Source organism: Balaenoptera acutorostrata, chromosome 10 (genome assembly GCF_949987535.1).
Source record: "Balaenoptera acutorostrata chromosome 10, mBalAcu1.1, whole genome shotgun sequence".
NCBI lineage: Eukaryota > Metazoa > Chordata > Mammalia > Artiodactyla > Balaenopteridae > Balaenoptera > Balaenoptera acutorostrata.
This window is the reverse complement of record NC_080073.1, coordinates 16,858,852-16,876,412: the sequence shown is the minus strand read 5'-3', so window position 1 is coordinate 16,876,412 and position 17,561 is coordinate 16,858,852. Positions and strand designations below refer to the sequence as shown.

Genomic DNA, 17,561 nt, shown 5'->3' with positions numbered 1-17,561 from the left:
CTCGTAAAGAATACTTAATAAGGTTCAAAGGGGCCTCATACTTGACGCTATTCTTCTTTGCCTGAGAGATTCATGAGTCAAATCAATGCAAATCAAGATGTCAGCTGTAATACAGAGAAAGCTGATGCAAAACTGCTTAAGTGAGAAGCTATGGTTTCCGGACACTTCATTCCAGAATTAGGCAGGCCTAAGCTTCCTGGCACATGCAGATGAGCACAGGCCCTCCCTGTAAGGGCAAGCTCCCTTCCTGTATGGTAAACAGAACACCAGAACACATTCATTCTCTACAGGCAGGCAGACACCAAAGAGAAAGAAGGAAGACGTCTGAGCTACAATGTCAAGGTCTTCCACCCAATTTCAGGAGTCAGATGCTTTCTCTGGGGAAGGGTTGAAGAGAGACACAAGTGTTACCCAAATGGGTGTCCTTCCCCCTAGAGACTAGCAGTCCTGGAATGGAGTTCACCTCCAACAATAATGCTAGAAGCAAGATACCTTGCACGCAAAAGGGAAATTTCATTGACTCAAGGGATGTAGAAGGTGCTGGATACTTTTTGGCTGCCCAGAATCGATTCCCCTTTCTTTGGGAACCAACACAGATCTTCCTTTGGAGAATTCTCTTCCACTATTGTATACAGTCTTAGTAGGAACCAGTGATGGTCACCATCCTATCCTAGCCAAGGGGGAAATACCAGACACAGGGCAGCATTTCTCAAACTTTACTATCCACCATTCACCTGGAGGACTCAGTCCTTCAAATACCCACTGCTGGGCCCACCACCAGATAAGGTGTGGGACAGGGCCCCGGAACTTATATTTCTAATAAGTTCCCAGGTGATTCTGTTGCTGATATGAGGACCGCACTTTGAAAAACAGCCATCTAGGCTACGTCCTTTGGGCTCTCCCTCTGCAGACTTTGATTTGAGACACAAGGATGAAAATAATGATTAGCTCATTCATTCCAGCACTTGCCCTGACAGGATGGGGCAATCCAGGATTCCTGGAGCCAACTAGCTCCTGTCCATTCCTAAGTCAGTTTCTACAGCTAATCTAACAATTTTGTTCAATATTCTTGTATTAATTCTTAGCTAGAGTGCCCAAATCCCTAAAAAATACAAGTTACTAATAGTTGGCAACACACACATAGTATTTGTTCAATAAATATTTGTTGTCTTAATGAATATGAAGGGTTGAGACAATTTTCTATACAATTTTCTAATTTTCTACAAGGTTCTATCACAAATCAAGAATGGCCCCCCAAACACATGCCCTGATGTTGAGCTCTTGCAAGATGAAATGCTTTTAGCCCCACTATTTCAATTCCAAAGTCATCCTCTTTTATAGATGTCCATCAATATTTAAGTGACTCATTTACAACCTTATGCAGTGTTTCTAACCTTTCTGGGACACAAAGTTCTCTGAATATTTGAAAAATTTGAGGACTCTCTCTGCAGAACAAATAAACACATATACAACCATAACAATAACAAAAGATCTGATACGATTCAGGATGAATTGTCTAAGCTTCTGTGGACATCAGGTTAGCAACTCCTGCTAGCAATTCAACTCATCCAATGACACAGGAGTGCATTTGGAATCTCTTTGTCTTGGATGCTTTAGTGTGAATCTTTTAAGATGTGCTTTATTGAGATTTTCTATTTATATGACTGTGTACGTTTGATGACTGGCTCCTTAAAAATTACCTTGCACAAAAAGAGAGAGGTAATATTGCATAGCTCAAGAAGGTAGAGTCTTAGCTCAGATGTGCATCCACACACTGGAGTGGGTCTCAAGGTTTTCTGAGAAAAATCTCAGCCCCAGTAACCTGAACTTTCTTGTCCCTCCTCCATGCAGAGGTTAATCACCATCATCTATTCAGACACAGGGTCTGGTGATCCATCACACCTCTAATAAGATGATATAAGCTTTAACACTAGTTCAGTTGACTCTTTAAGCATTTGACTCTGTATTTTCACAGCAGCACCTTCTCTTTACCTCAGATTCTTGATGCTGAAAATACCCTCGAAATAACTTCTATTTACATGCTTATTAAACCATACATGTGAGAAATAATATTCATGGACGATTAGCTGAAAAACAATGTCTATTCCTCAAGAGTCTTAAGTCTTAAAACTCAAAGTTACCCTTGGATTATGAGAAAGAAAACAAAATTAAAATTCATATTTCATTTTAAGGACATTAACATATATTACTCAATGTTCTCTCCATCACAATCCATTGAAATTGGACATATCCATTTGCATACTTTTGCCTAGGAAGAATTGCATATCTCCTTATCAAATGGCTTCATTCAATCTTGCAAACAGTGTGGGTTGTGTTATTAGCAGTATTTTTCTCTGCTCATTTGTTAAAAGTGTTGAGCCAAAATTGTGGATCTCAACTAAGCGAATGGATCTGTTGGCATAGGTTTGGTACACTAACCGCGGATATTCACTCTACAAGTATTTACTGAACATGTACTATGGACCATGCTCTGTAATAAGCAAAAAGGATTTACTGGTAAGAATTTATTCTGTCCTAATGAAACTTACATTCTAGGAAATTTGAACTCTGGCATATTTTTTGTCTTCAATGTTCATTTTGTGTGTATTCTAATAAACTGTCCTCAAGTTCTTTTTGGAATGAGGCATGATGTTAGTAAATGAAATAAACTAGAAGACATAAAGGTATTAAAATGAGTAGTCATAAGAAAATAATATATAATAAATTTAGTAAGGTATAAGGTGTTTCAAGAACCTAAACTAGAAAAACATATAATTTATATCAGGCTATAAAAACTATGATTTTCCCATTTATGTAAATCAATAAATACTGCAGAAAATTAAGTGCCTAATACAATCTTTAAGTTAAAGGTGCTTCCTTCTTTAGCATTTGAATGTAAAAGGTTAGAAAATAATTTTTTCCCAAAACAAGACAGATTTTATATATTCAGTCCCAATTACAGATGTTTTTTCAGAATTGCAAGACTCTCAAAGGGTCAAACGCTCTCGTGCGCCAACAAAAACTGTTCTAGCAATGACATCTACATTAAGACAGGATTATAAAATACCACAAATAATATCAGAAAGTGGAAAACACATGAAAGTACAAAATGGTTTTTTTTTTAATTTGTTAGGCAGTAAGAAATGTAACTCAGTGTACCAATTCATTAGAACTTACAGAACAGATCATAAATTATGAATAACTCCTTTCCAGCATAACTATGTGGGAGGCATCAACCAACAGCAACAATCCGCATATTTATTCCTTTTTCACAGAAGTGCAATGGCACCTCACCTAATCATTCATTCAACCATTTTTCCTTCCATTCCCCCCCTATTTCTATTAAGGGCTTCAGGGAGGGGGAAGAATAAACTAAAATATAGCACTTTTCATATTTTAATAGGAAGCCTCAAGTAGAAATCTATTTAAAAAATCAATTTTATACATTTCTAAGAAATTGCTGCAATAAATTAGATAAGAAAATTATAGGTACTTTTAAGACATGGGAAGCGATCCAAAAAAAGAATAAAGTTCACTTCAACAAATATTTGTTGAGTACTTACGACACATGTATGAGTAAGAACTAGCCCCTATCCTTTAGAGACTTTCAATCTAATGGCGCGGGGGGTGCATAGCGTTCACCACAACTATCAATAAAATTTGATGCTTTGGTATGAAATTTTGTATCTGAGGTACAAATTCATCCAGCTCTACCTCAAAACACACAATATCCTTTTCTCCATTTCCTCCACTGTTACCATAAATCAAGCCTCCAGTACATCTTACCCTGACAACTCCAAGTTGCCTCCTAACTAGATTCATTGCTTTCCCCCCTTTCTCTCCTCAACCCACTCTCCACACTACAGCCAGAGTTACCTTTTAAACAGAGTATGTCACACGCTGTGTTAAAATCACCAATGACTTCTTATTCCATTTAAAATAAAATCCAGCAGTTTTATCACTGTCTTCAAAGACCCCATTTCTGGATTCTGCCCATCTCTGGGACCTCATATTTCATTATTCTCCCTTTCTATGCATGATTCTTCAGTCACACTGGCTTTGCTCCAGACTCTCAAATGAGTCAATTTCATTCCCACCTCCAGGCCTTTGTTCTGTTGGGACCTCTTCCTGCGAGGCACATCTTCCAATTCTTGGCATGACCCGTTGCTTCTTACTATTTAGTTCTCTGTCCAGAAGTTACTTCCTTAAGGAGGGCTTTCTTGAAATACCCTATATGATTATACACTTTTTTCCCTTAATGGCTAAAGAAATTATCTTCTTAACTTATTCGTATGCCGTCTCTCCCTTCTGCAAGTTACACAAGGAAGGGACCATATCTGTCCTGTTCACTGTGGTTTTCTCTGAGCCTGGAACAAGGCATGCCGGGTGGGTGTGCCAGATTGTATTTCCCAAAGGTGGCCACAGTAAGATTTCCCATCCCAAATGCTCTCCTAGAATCTTGCTATAGTACTCTCCCATTAAGAGGTGCAGTCAAATCCCCCTCCTCCTGAATCTGCTCAGCTCGGTGATTCACTGGTAACCAGTGGAATGCCAGGAAAGTAAGGTTTTGTGTCTTCTGAGCCTAGCCTATTCAACTTCCACCTTGCTTACTTGAATATTCGCTCTTGAAGACTTTAGCTGCCATATAAGCATTTCAACTCCCCGTGAGGCCACCATGTTTTGAGGGAACCCAAACTAGCCCACGTGGAGAGACCACATGGAGAGGCTATGGGCCTGCCAGAGAGAAAGCAGTACATGGCCAGCCCCCAGCTGCTCCAGCTCCAGCACAAGCCTGACTGCAACCACGTGAGACGCTCCGAACAAACAGTGCCGAGCCAAGCCTTTCCCCAATTCCTGACCCATGGAAACCGCGAGCGATAATAAAGCGATTGCTGTTTTACACCATTAAATTTTAGGGTGATTTGTTATGCAGCAATAGTTAGTGGGAACAGTAGGTGCTGAATAAATATTTGATGAGTAAATGAATGTTGAAATGAATAAACATGTATGGAACAGTGACCACGTCTACAAAGACAGAGAAGGTGAGAACCCAGGTGAGATGGCCTTCTGCACAAACAGCCACAACACACTGTGTTAAATGATACAGTTGGGCCTAAAGAAACCACAAGGGTAAAGCAGAAGAAAGAGCAATTAATCTCGCCTATTGGGCTTGGGAAAGGCTTCCCATGGTGAGTAACATTAAGCTGGGCCTTGAGTGATAAGCAGGGGTTTGCAAGATAGAGAAGAAAAGACATTCCAGCCAGAGTAAATCACAGGAGAATAAATGCAGAGTGCAATGAGAATTGTTTTGTCCTCCTTTCTTTTTAAGAATTACTCAGAGGGCAATGGTAGGCACTCTTGATAATGTTAAAGGAGTCAATACTCTTATTTTGAGAGAAGTCTCCTGTTTTTTCCTGTCTTAAACATTATTACGAGAAAAAGTGCAATGGTAGTATGTTATGATATGACAGGGGTCCTCAATAAAATATTTTTTCTTTGAATTTTCAGTGAAAGCAGAGATACAGAACATTGACTGGGCCGTAGGAAAATGCATGTGGGATTTTGGGGCTTGAGTGAGAAATTCTATATGACCAAACGGATGTGGTATGGAGGGACATACCCAGTAAATAAAACATCTATGCTGAGCATGGTTATGAATTAATGTACCCAGTTCTAACACAGAACTGGCTGGAAGTAGATTCCAATGCCTAGCACTGGGATTCACTAACCTGCTTTCCCCTACCAAAATCATAAAACTGACAAAATATTTTTAAAGGGGCCCTAACTTTTATAATCCATAAAAATCAAATTTAAAATATGGATTTAAGAACCACATGGTCACCTGCAAAATTTAGTTGATATAATTTTAGAACCCATTTGACAGCTACAAATTCTTTAATAACATCTGGGTAGAATTTATTCATGGTTAAATAATGTAAAACTAATCTGGTTGTTGTAAAAGAGAAAGGTCTTTACTCACCTTTCTTTTAACCCAGTCTTGTTACTCTTACCGTATCTGAGAAACACGATGAAAAAAAATAATATTAAAAACTGTAGATTTGGGGATTAGTAGCTGCAAACTATTATATATACAATGGATAAAGGACAAGGTGCTACTGTATAGCACAGGGAACTATATTCAATACCCTGGGATAAATCATAATGGAAAAGAATATGAAAAAGATTGTATATTTTTTCTATAACTGAATCACTTTGCTGTACCGTAGAAATTAATACATTGTAAATCAACTATACTTCAATAAAATAAATTTTAAAAACCTGTATCAACAGTAGCAGGTCCCTTTTTTTGAGAGCCTATGTAGAAGCCACCAGAGCAGATGCTTCACATACTTTATTATTTTTATCATTGCAGCTAGAGTCTACTCAGATAAAGAAGGAATGAACGTGAGAGAAATGGGGCAGGGCAGAGTTGGAAGTAATTTGTCCTTTCTCTGCCTGTCAGGGGAGATCAGTTTTTTTTAGCCAACCTCTTGCTCAGAGTTGGCTATGCCACCAAGCAAATGCCACCTATCAGACCAACTAACCCTGCAAAGTAAGAATTTCTGGCCCTGTTGCACAAAGTAAGGAAACCAAGGCTCGGGGGTTAAGTAACCTGCCTAGTATCACACAGGTGGTATGACTGGACCCACGTCTTTTCGACTTCGATGCTCTGCTCTTACCAAGTACTAAAATTAAATCAAGAAGCAAATAAAACTTACATTTAACTTCATCTGACATGGTGAATAACGTGCATAGTGATTAGTATACTGCATGTCAATCATGCATAAATAATGCACGTAAGTAATGATACAAATATGCAGAAAATTAAGCTGCCTGCGGTTAAGAGGAGAAGATCTGTAGGTCTCTGTTGGTGGCTGGAGAATGGGGAATGGAGGAGAGAAAGTGATTATGATCCCTTCCCATGAGTCCCATTTCAAACCCTTCCCATGAGTTGCATTCCAAACCCAAAGTCTTGGGTTGCATTAACTCCTCTCTTGATTATCTTCACTCTTAAATATTAGCTTAATCTTCTCATAGGGTGTGGGACTTATGGGGCAAATGCACCGTTTCCTCTTCTCTTTCCAGCTGGAAGCATGAGAGAAATGGAAATATGGGTTGGGAAACACAGAGACAGAAGGAGACTGTTCTCTGTTCTCTGAGACTCTTGCATATTTACCCAGGCATCTCAACCTCGCCTTCAAAAAAAATTATCTTCCTTCGATGTTCACCTCCTCTGAAGGAGAGAGATGGTTCTCTACCTGGGAAAGAACTCAGCTTAGCCTTTCTTATTTACCTGATCATATGTGAACTTTACCTTGGACACAATCGGAATACATAACCAGTTTCACCTCCTGTCTATGCAATCATTTTGTTCAGATGGTGTTTTCCCTACTTTTTTGCTTTCCTTGGTTTCACAGATCCTTCAAAATGGAGCTACAACATCACTTCCTTCGAGATACTTCTCTGTATGGAGCTGCCTGCCCACTGCCCCAAGATGCTGGCTGAGACAGCATCTCTTCTCTGTGCTTCTTACTGGCTTATAAACACCCCATGATAGACAGGGTGGCAATGTCCTATTTCCTCGGGCCAGCCTTGGCTTCTATGTGTTGTCTTGGCGGGAATTACTAACAGGGTCCCCTTTCTCTTTCAAAATGTCCCAGATTGTAGAATAAATTATATATGGTCACTTTCATTATACAGTCTCTCCCAGAATAACTGATGGGTAAATTTTCCACATCCTAAAAGAATGTGTGGGCTCCTGGAGGGCTCTTGATGTTTCTTATTCATTTATGTATTCCCAGGGCTGGGCATTGTCCCCAGTGCTGAATAAAGATAAGACAAACTAGTGGACAGCCTGAGTAACTTCCCTGCAGACAGGAAGCAAGGACATCAATCTCGATACAACTAACATCCAGGTTCTGACAGTTGGCAACATCACATGTGTTAAATAAAATTCTCCTTTCTTCTTGTAAATTTACCAGTGAGAGATTAATCTAGAGTTAAGGGTACAGAAGTAAAGGATTGGCTGAGATCTCGGCTGTGTACCCAAGGGTAGATGAACTGATACTCTCTGAGCTTCGTTACCTATCTGATGGTTGTGAGGGGACAGCTATTGAGATGGGGAGACAAAGGGTTATGGGGGAAGATAATCCAGATGGCTTTTTGGTGAAAGGAGCAATGGCAGGCAGAGAGAGAGCAGCATTTTGAACAGTATGAAGAAAAATCAACTCCACTGTGATAAGAGACAGAGGAGCCAAGAAATGTGAGGAAATGGGGAGGGAATGGAGATAGAAACGGTCTGGCAAACGAATTCTTTTTCTTCATCTAAGAGCTCAAGCCAAGGGAAATACCATCTAACAGATTTGCTGGATAGTAACAGAGTCCCCAGACACATCTTTACAAAGCAAGGCTGTGGCGACTAGCAGTAGCAATGGCAGAAATGCCAAGTGGTTCTCGCTCTGATGGCATTATCCTGTTTACCGGCAAAAGTTTAGATTCTACTTGTAAGTAACGTCATCGAACTACTCAGTGTTTCACAAAAGGGCCAAAATGACCAGTTGGGGGCATTTCCTGAGCTTTGAAACTCCTATACGAAGCCATTCATGAAATCAGCATGAGATGACTGTAAAATCGCATGCAAAATTTTGTTTAAAAAATTAAGGTATAATTTACAGACAAAATAATCCACCTTTTTTGCTGTACAGTTCTGTGAGTTTTAACAAATGAATGTAGACATGTAACCACTGTCATAATCAAGATCTAAAACAATTCCCTCACCCCCCAAAATTCTCCCATGCCCCGAAAGTCAATCTCTCCACCCACTCCCAGCCCCTGAGAAGCAGTGATCACTGTTTTTTGTCTGTAAAGTGTGCCTTTTTCTGGTCTGTCATATAAACGGAATCATACAGCATACAAAGCTCACTGTCTTTTAAAGCCAGCTTCTAACTATATGCAAAAATACATTAAAATTGGTTAATACATTTTAAAAACATTGTCTGGATTATGGCTATTAATATTTGGGGAAAATCTTTATTTCTTTCTTTAAAAAGCATTTAAATTTCTATAGTATTAAATGCTGCCTAGAACCTTTGAAACAATTTTAATGTGTTTAATTAGAAATAATGGGCCATTTTTTTACTCTCTTCTGAATTGAGGCCATTGTAATAAAATATTTACTATTATAAGCAATAGCATTCAAGTGAAAGCCCCATTTTTAAAGATAATTGGCTAATGTGTTTTAAGTACCACTAAGTGAAACAGAAAAGCTAAACATTCTTTAAAATATGCCAGCTGGCTATTTCTTCTTGCATACCAAGCCTATTCACATTCTCCAGGGTCTTTTAGAATTTTCCTTGGCTTAAAGGAGACAAAACTTCCTGTTTTATTTCAAGTCTTTTGAAAACATATGGATTTAAATGAATGAATGCAACAGCACTAAAATGTAGAAATTTAGTGAAAAACCATTGGATGCTCAAAGGGTAGAGCATTTCTGTTTATAAAAGAAAACCTCCTTTCTGAAGGGTGAAAAGCAGAATAGTTTTTCTCAGTACTGGATGATACAAATATCAAACCAAAAGAAGGAAAAAAAACTCTACTCAGAATTAATACTAGTAATTTAAAAGTTTAGAATATCTGCATTCCAGGTGACTTAACTGGACCTTGACTTAATATATCAATTGCTTTATACATTGTGACTGTTAGTCATTTAAATGATATTGTAAAAACAGGCATCCTCTACTTACATTTAAATTTCCATAAGCTTCAGAATTAAGATACAGACCCTCCTTTAATTTAATGATTTACTGTCTAATGATATGTAACTTCCTAGAAACTTTTATCCACTGTCATGATTTCAGCTACCGCCTGTATACATGTAACACCTAAATTTTTATCTGTAGCTCAGGCCGCTCTCCTGAGTTCCAGATTTAGACAGTCAACCTCTAAAAGCACACAGATATATCCAGTTGGTTTGTCAACAAGCATTTCAAACTGAAACAATTTCAAATTGAATTTATCATATTTGCCCTCACCTCTGCTCCTTCTGTATTGTTCCCTGTCTCACTAAATAGGTCTACCACCATCCTGATGCCTGAACTGGAAATTTAGGATTCAGCCTTGACTAGCATCTTCTCTCCAAATCTTTAATCGAGTCCTCTGTCCTGCTGATTTAACTTTTTCACAACCCCTCAATACTTCTCTCCATTCTCATTGCCATTTCTTTATTTCAGGCTCTAATCCTCTCCTGTTCAAACTGCTCAATTACTGCTAACTGGGAATCTTGCCTCAAGTTCCAACTGCTCCGATTCATGCTCTCTACTGCCACCGTTGTGATTTTTTTTAAACATAAATTTGATCTTTCTCCAGGACACATATCTGGAGAAAACTATAATTCGAAAAGATACATGCACCCCAATGTTCACTGCAGCACTATTCACAATAGGCAAGACATGGAAGCAACCTAAATGTCCATCGACAGATGAATTCATAAAGAAAATGTGATACATATACACACACACACACACACACACATGCACACACATACATACATACATACAATGGAATACCACTCGGCCATAAAAAAGAGTGAAATAATGCCATTTGCAGCAACATGGATGGACCTAGAGATTGTCATACTAAGCAAAGTAAGTCAAAAGAAAAAGACAAATACCATATGATATCACTTATATGTGGAATCTAAAATATGACACAAATGAACTTATCTACGAAATAGAAACTGACTCGCAGACACAGAGAACAGACTTGTGGTTGCCAAGGAGAAGAGTGGGTAGGGTAGGGAAGGATTGGGAGTTTGGGATTAGCAAATGCAAACTACTATATATAGAATGGATAAACAACAAGGTCCTACTGTATTGCACAGGGAACTATATTCAGTATCCTGTGATAAATCATAATGGAAAAGAATATGAAAAAGAAGGTATACATATGTATAACTGAATCACTTTGCTGTACAGCAGAAATTAATACAACATTGTAAATCAACTATATTTCAATAAAATAAAATTTTAAAAAATAAATAAATTTGATCTTTTAACTGCTACTTTATTTTGTTGCTTTCACAGGAAATAAAGCCCAAACTCTATTTCATTTGGCTTCCCGCGTCATTCACAGTAAGATCCTTGCTTACCTCCATGGCCTCGTTCCCTCTGCAGCCCTCCCTCCTAAGTGACTTTTCACTCGAGTTGCACTGAACATCAAATGCCTATTCTGTCCTTGCCTCTGTGCCTTTGCACAGGCTGTTCCTCCTGCCTTGAGCACTCTTCTCCAGTGAATCCTAGTCATCGTTCAAGTCTTGGTATAGATACTACATCCTCCAGAAAGCCTGCTCTGCACCCTAAATTGGAGATGGGGCCTCCTCAGGTAATCACCGAACATTCTGTACTTTGCCAATTGAGTTTTATTATAAAGGTCCTGTGTTACCTGCCTGATACCCTGAAAATCTACAAATAATGGGATTAACTTCTCTGGTGAAAATTAAATACCTAGTGCCTAGCACATAGTAGGTATTCAAAATATTTTCAAATGATTGAATGAGCACTTAATTTTAAGAGCTCAGGAATCACTATGTGCATTATAAGCCCTTGTTACCTATTCAGAGAAGCTTTACTAAGACCTCTGTTGGGAAGTAATCCCTTTATTACCTTAGCTTGAAATGCTCTCTCTACTTGAAAGCTCTAACACTGATTTCTTCAAAACCTTTCTGTAATTCAGGTGTCTCACTCACTTAGATCTACATTACTATGGCTGATGCAAGATTCAAAACTGTAACTGTGCTGATATAAAAACTTTCAAACTAGATAGATTATAATTATTCTAACATATTGTGTGGTTTACATAGTAGACATATTTATCAATTTATATAATTTTTAAAAGACATATTTAATCCTTGAATTTTTTTTTCTGATTCAGGCTTTGAATGATACTATATATCTATATAAATATATAGATATCTATGTTTATGTGTATATCATACTATATATATATATATATGTATTATATATAGGCTTAATCAAAAGTGCATTTGTCAACAGCCCATATGCTAGGCTAGAGAAAGCTTTCCTATTTATCATAAGTTTCTTATTCACTGACAAACCCATGTTGATCCACCAAAAAAAACCCAAATAAACAAAACAAAAACCGAAACACAAGAAAAAAAACTAAGTAAAAATTTTATGGATTTAAAATCTTGCCATAAATATCCCATCAAAAATTTTTGCCTTCTCTTATATTTTCAAATGCATCAATGAATTCATCTGTCCCCAAGATGAGATTTGAGTCTGCATGTTTGATGTCTGAACAGCCCATGACTGAACAACCTCAATAAATCTATCATTTAAAGTGCTTCCCCAATTTGGCTTAAGCCTGCAGACCAAGAGGGATGGACATGGCGCTTCTGTTGCCAAGTGACGGCTGAGACCCACTCTGATTTCACGTGAACTTGGAGAAGATTCAGCTCTGCAACTTGTTCCATAATTGCTTCTAGCAGCTTTCCCCCTAAGCATCAAGGCCCCGGCATATCAGTGCTTTTGCTGTCCAAAGAGATAAAAGCAAAATCCACACCACCAGACCTGGTGCCAGGTACTGAATATTAGGGTTTCCCCAAAATTTATATGTTAAATCCTAATCTCCAATGTGATGGTATTTGGAGGCAGGGCCTTTAGGAGGTGATTAGATCATGAGGGTAGAACCTTCATGAATGGGATTACTGCCCTTATAGACGAGACCTCAGAGAGCTCTCTGGCTCTCTTTCTGCTTTGCTGAGGATACAAGGAGAAGGCAGCTGTCCTTACCAGAATTCAACCATGCTGGTACCCTGATTCTGGCTTCCATCCTTCAGAGCTGTGAGAAATAAATTTCCATTGTTCAAGCCATCCAGTTTATGGTATTATGTTATAAAAGCTCGAACGAAGATACCTGGGAAAGACTGCAGCACTTTGGACCCTTCTCTTAAACGTGTTTCCTCTTTTCGACCTTATTTTTATACCTGAAAGTTTCCTTATTCACTGGGGAGATGTTAGAAATACTTAATACAAAGTACAGGGTAAGTAGGCTTGAAAGGGTCAGAGAAATAACTTTTATGAACATGAGACATGGTTGGAGTAACCACCGCTTTCCCCCCTTTCTTCTTAAAACATAATCCCAATTTCTCATTGGGCACACTCCGACCCAGGAAAGAAATCTGTATTTCCCAGCCTCTTCTGCAGCTAAGTTTGGCCAGGGAACTAATTTCTGACCAGTAAGGCATAAGGAAAATTATTGGATGGGGCTTCTGGGAAGTTTCTTAAAAGGGAGTAAATGTACCTTGATTTCTACCTTCCTCCTTCCTGTCATTGGGGGATGACATTGGGAAGGATGTCTTGGGAGGCTGAAGCCCCAGCAGCCATCCTGGTTCCTGATGTGAGGACGGTAGAGCAGCAAGATAAAAGGGGTGTGCATCTCTGATGACTGTGGACTCCAGGGAGTCTTAACTGCCTACCTTCCCAGAGACCAACCAGCCAATGAACTGCCCAACCAACCAACCAACAAACAAATTCTATCTCTTTCAGCCACTGTTACTTCCAACATTTTATCTGTAACATAACCTCATTTGTCTGATCAGCGGATCTACAAATATCAGACATCATGGTAAACACTTTATAACAACTGTATAAGGTGGGAATTATTCTTTCTATTTTATAGATGAGGAAATTAATGTTCAGAGGTGTCACATAACTGACCTAATGATACCAAAGTAGCAAGTGGCCAGGTCAAAATACCAGGTGAGATTCTAGAATTTAAACTTTTTTCCTGCATTATCCCATCACTCTCTAAAGTGGGAGTAAATCTCTCCTGTGTGCCTTTAGCTAAAATCTCTTAATCTTTTATCCCCTTTTAAAATTAAGATTAAAAACCTCTGCCTACTATAGGCACTACTGTGAGGACAAGTGGGTTTATTATTTTGCAAAGCATTCAAGTCCTTGGAACACAACCACTATTTAATGTATGCATACAATTAAAGCTCTAAAATGTTGTTGACAACAAAAAAGTTACCAGTTATACATGAACACTTAACTTCCATCATAGCCAAAATTAACTAGTTTGTGCCTATAATTGTTTAAACTGGCTTCAACAACTAAACTCCGAATCACTAATTAATTTCCTGCCCCAGAAATCTATTCTGTGCCGCCTAGCCCTTAGTTGGATTGTGTTTCGTAACCACTCAGCTGACAACTTGGCCTTGTCCTCCTGCTGTGGTTGTCTTTTAACGGAGGTGTCTCCCATAAAATATCTGAGGGAGAGCAGATTGTGTTGTCATAACCAACTCACAAAAAAACTCTGGGACTGTAATCTAAAAGCAGTTCAACCTGGTTGTCTGTCTGCAATAAGACATGGCAATTTTGGAAAAGTAAATCTACATTTCTTAGTCTAAGAAACTGTTTGTTTGTTTTCCCCCATCTCCAAAAAGAATAATTTGGACCCCATGACTTCAAAGGCTGAGACCACCTCTCAGATTCGGGGCTCCCTATACACAATGTGGCATTGAAAAAGCTTGATGGTTATGCCCTAGCTATGGGACTCATCCTGGCTATGTGACTTTAGGCAAATTACATAATTTCTCTAAGCTTTAGTTTTCTCATTAGTAAAAATGGAGATGATAATAAGATCTAACAGCACAGAGTTGCGGAGATATTGAAAGGAGATAATACGTGTAGAGTTCTGTATTAGTTTCCTTTTTCTCCAATTACAAGTTACTATAAACTTGTTCAGTGGCCTAAAACAACACAAATGTATTATCTTACAGTTTTGGAGGTCAGAAGTCCAGTATGGGTCTCAATGGGCTAAAATCAAGGTGCTGTCACGGTTGTGTTACTTTGGAAGGTCCTAGAATCATTTTCTTCTCCTTCAGGTTGTTGGAAGAATTCAGTCCATTGAGGTTACGGGACTGAGCTCCCTATTTCCTTGCTGTCAGCTGAGGATTTTCCCATTTTATAGAGGAGTCTGAAATTCCTCTGTTCATTGGCCCCCTTCTACCATCTTCAAAGCCAGCAATCCCAATCAGGGTCCCCCTCATGCTGGAAATCTCTCCTGCTCTTCTCTCATTACCATACATTTCTTTCAAACACTGCCTCTGTCTTCTTCCCCTTTCAAGCACCCAGGTGAATACTTAAGGCAACCCAGATAATCCAATATAATCTCCCCATTTTAAGGGCAAACGGTTAGCAACCTTAATTCCATCTTTAACTTTCATTATCTTTTGCCATGTAATGTAATAATGTAAATCATATTCTTCAGGATAAGGACATGGGCATGTTTGGGGCCATTATACTGCTTACCAGAAGCTTTCAGCATAATGCTCCAACAGGTAGTAAGTACTCAATAAATAATAATGATAGCCAATACTTATGTTTACTCTATGCCAGGTACTGACCTAAGTGCTATATGGATATTTATGTCTTTTATCCACATAGCAACCCTCATAATGTGAAGTATGCGCTAATATCATCATAACCATTAACAAATGGGGACATGAAACACACAAAGAGTAAGTCACTTCATGTAGCTGGTAAAAGAATACAGATTTGAACCGCGGCAGTCTGGGTCCAGAAGCTGTGCTTTTAAGTAGGCCCCATTCTGCCTCTTCATTTTAAATATTATTACAGTAAACAGGAAATCAAGAGAGCTTCTGCTTAAACTAATACCTGTGAAGCTAAATTATTTCAATATAGGGCAACAGCAAGATTGGTATTCATCTGGCATATGCTGCCGTCATATGTTCTCTTTGCCCTGTGATGCTGGGCCACCAGGAGCTGAGAGAGGGCCTGGGTCCAGGGCTGGCATTCCTTTGTCATCCCAGTTTGAGTCTTACCAGGCAAATGGGGAGGAAACTCCTTTCTAAAATATTCTATGTTGGAAGAGGTGAGATAAATCTCTGTTTTTAGATTTCAAAACCTGGTGAGTATCATCTTGAGAGTATTACAAACAAAAATACTGCTATTGTGGTTCTTGAACACCTCACATTTTATCGAAATGCTACTGCATTTCACTTCCTACTGAACACCTGCTTTGGCATCACGATGGAAAGTGAGAAACAAATAAATCACCACCTATCTGTACAACAGAATACCTTTCAGTCTCCTGTACGGGCACATCTCCTTTCTTCCAGGAAGAGAGCGCCCTGGGGGAAGCTCTGGGTTTACAGTCCAAGCTGACCTCGCTGCCCACCTGCACCTGAATCAACTTTTTCATCGGAGTCTTTGAAAAATCTGGAGCAGAAGCTAAAAAGGAAGAAAGAAGAAAGAATGACAATTCGAAGTGTGATTTCATTTCTTTAAATTCCCGTCAATTTCAAAGGTTGACTTTATGATTTTTTTTTTTTTTTTTTTTTTTTTAGACAAGTTTTTTTTTTTTTTTTTTAAAGGATTTTCTTATTTATTTATTTATTTATTTATTTATTTTTGGCTGTGTTGGGTCTTCGGTTCGTGCGAGGGCTTTCTCCAGTTGCGGCAAGCGGGGGCCACTCTTCATCGCGGTGCGGGGACCGCTCTTCATCGCGGTGCGCGGGCCTTTCTCTATCGCGGCCCCTCCCGTCACGGGGCACAGGCTCCAGACGCGCAGGCTCAGCAATTGTGGCTCACGGGCCCAGCTGCTCCGTGGCATGTGGGATCTTCCCAGACCAGGGCTCGAACCCGTGTCCCCTGCATTAGCAGGCAGATTCTCAACCACTGCGCCACCAGGGAAGCCCGACTTTATGATTTTTTAAAGTTTCTTGACACGTAAGATATCGGTACTTGATTTATTTGATTGACTGGGTACCACCTCCAGGACGATTTCAATGCTTAAAAAGTAAGTCCTACCATTGTGTTTTCTGGCAAGTTCTAATTCCCGAGACAATTACTTTATATGAGAATTTTTAAAGTTTACTATGAAGTTTTAAAATAGCTCAGTCATGAGTTTATTAAAACTAAAAGCATTTAATAGAATGTTCTTGAAAGTTAGTTCCATGAGGACTACAGTAGGGTTGGTCTCTCTTGTGACTTCAAGGACACAGATGGGGCACAGGGCCTGGCACTCATTAGATGCTCAGTAATGTTTTTAGAATGAAGGCTGAGTACTGAATTCTTATTCTCTTGTATGAACAGTAACAAGATCTATTACAAAATTTTCATGTGGTTAGCTTTAACTTCCAAGTTGGAGAAATATATTATAACTTAACATTATTATATTAAGTTACAATATTCCATTAAATACTATAATATGCAGAAAACATTATGCTGGCTAATAATGGATGGAATGCTGATCCTGAAACAATACCTGAACATTCAAGAGACATAAAAATGTATCATTTGAATTAAGTATGTTACTCAGAAAATCATCCTTCCTTTTACTGCAAATGCGGAAAAAAGTTAAGAAACGAGTGCATTTCCCCAAATATCTAATCCCCTGTCTTATGGCATATCCCAGTTAATATAACTTATTTTTTATAAGTGGAGATCATACAAGGAATTATACTACATATATATATATATATATATATACATATATATATATATATATACATACAC

The 17,561-nt window shown here is 38.6% G+C and overlaps 1 protein-coding gene across 1 annotated transcript in view; it reads right to left on the bottom strand.

Moving 5' to 3' along the window:
* CNTN3 (contactin 3) overlaps positions 1-17,561 on the bottom strand; it is a 329,425-nt gene that overhangs the window by 71,444 nt on the left and 240,420 nt on the right. The window contains exon 11 of the mRNA XM_007192451.2: positions 16,124-16,274. Within this exon, the coding sequence (XP_007192513.1) occupies positions 16,124-16,274 (151 nt within the window). The remainder of the gene's footprint in view (positions 1-16,123; positions 16,275-17,561) is intronic.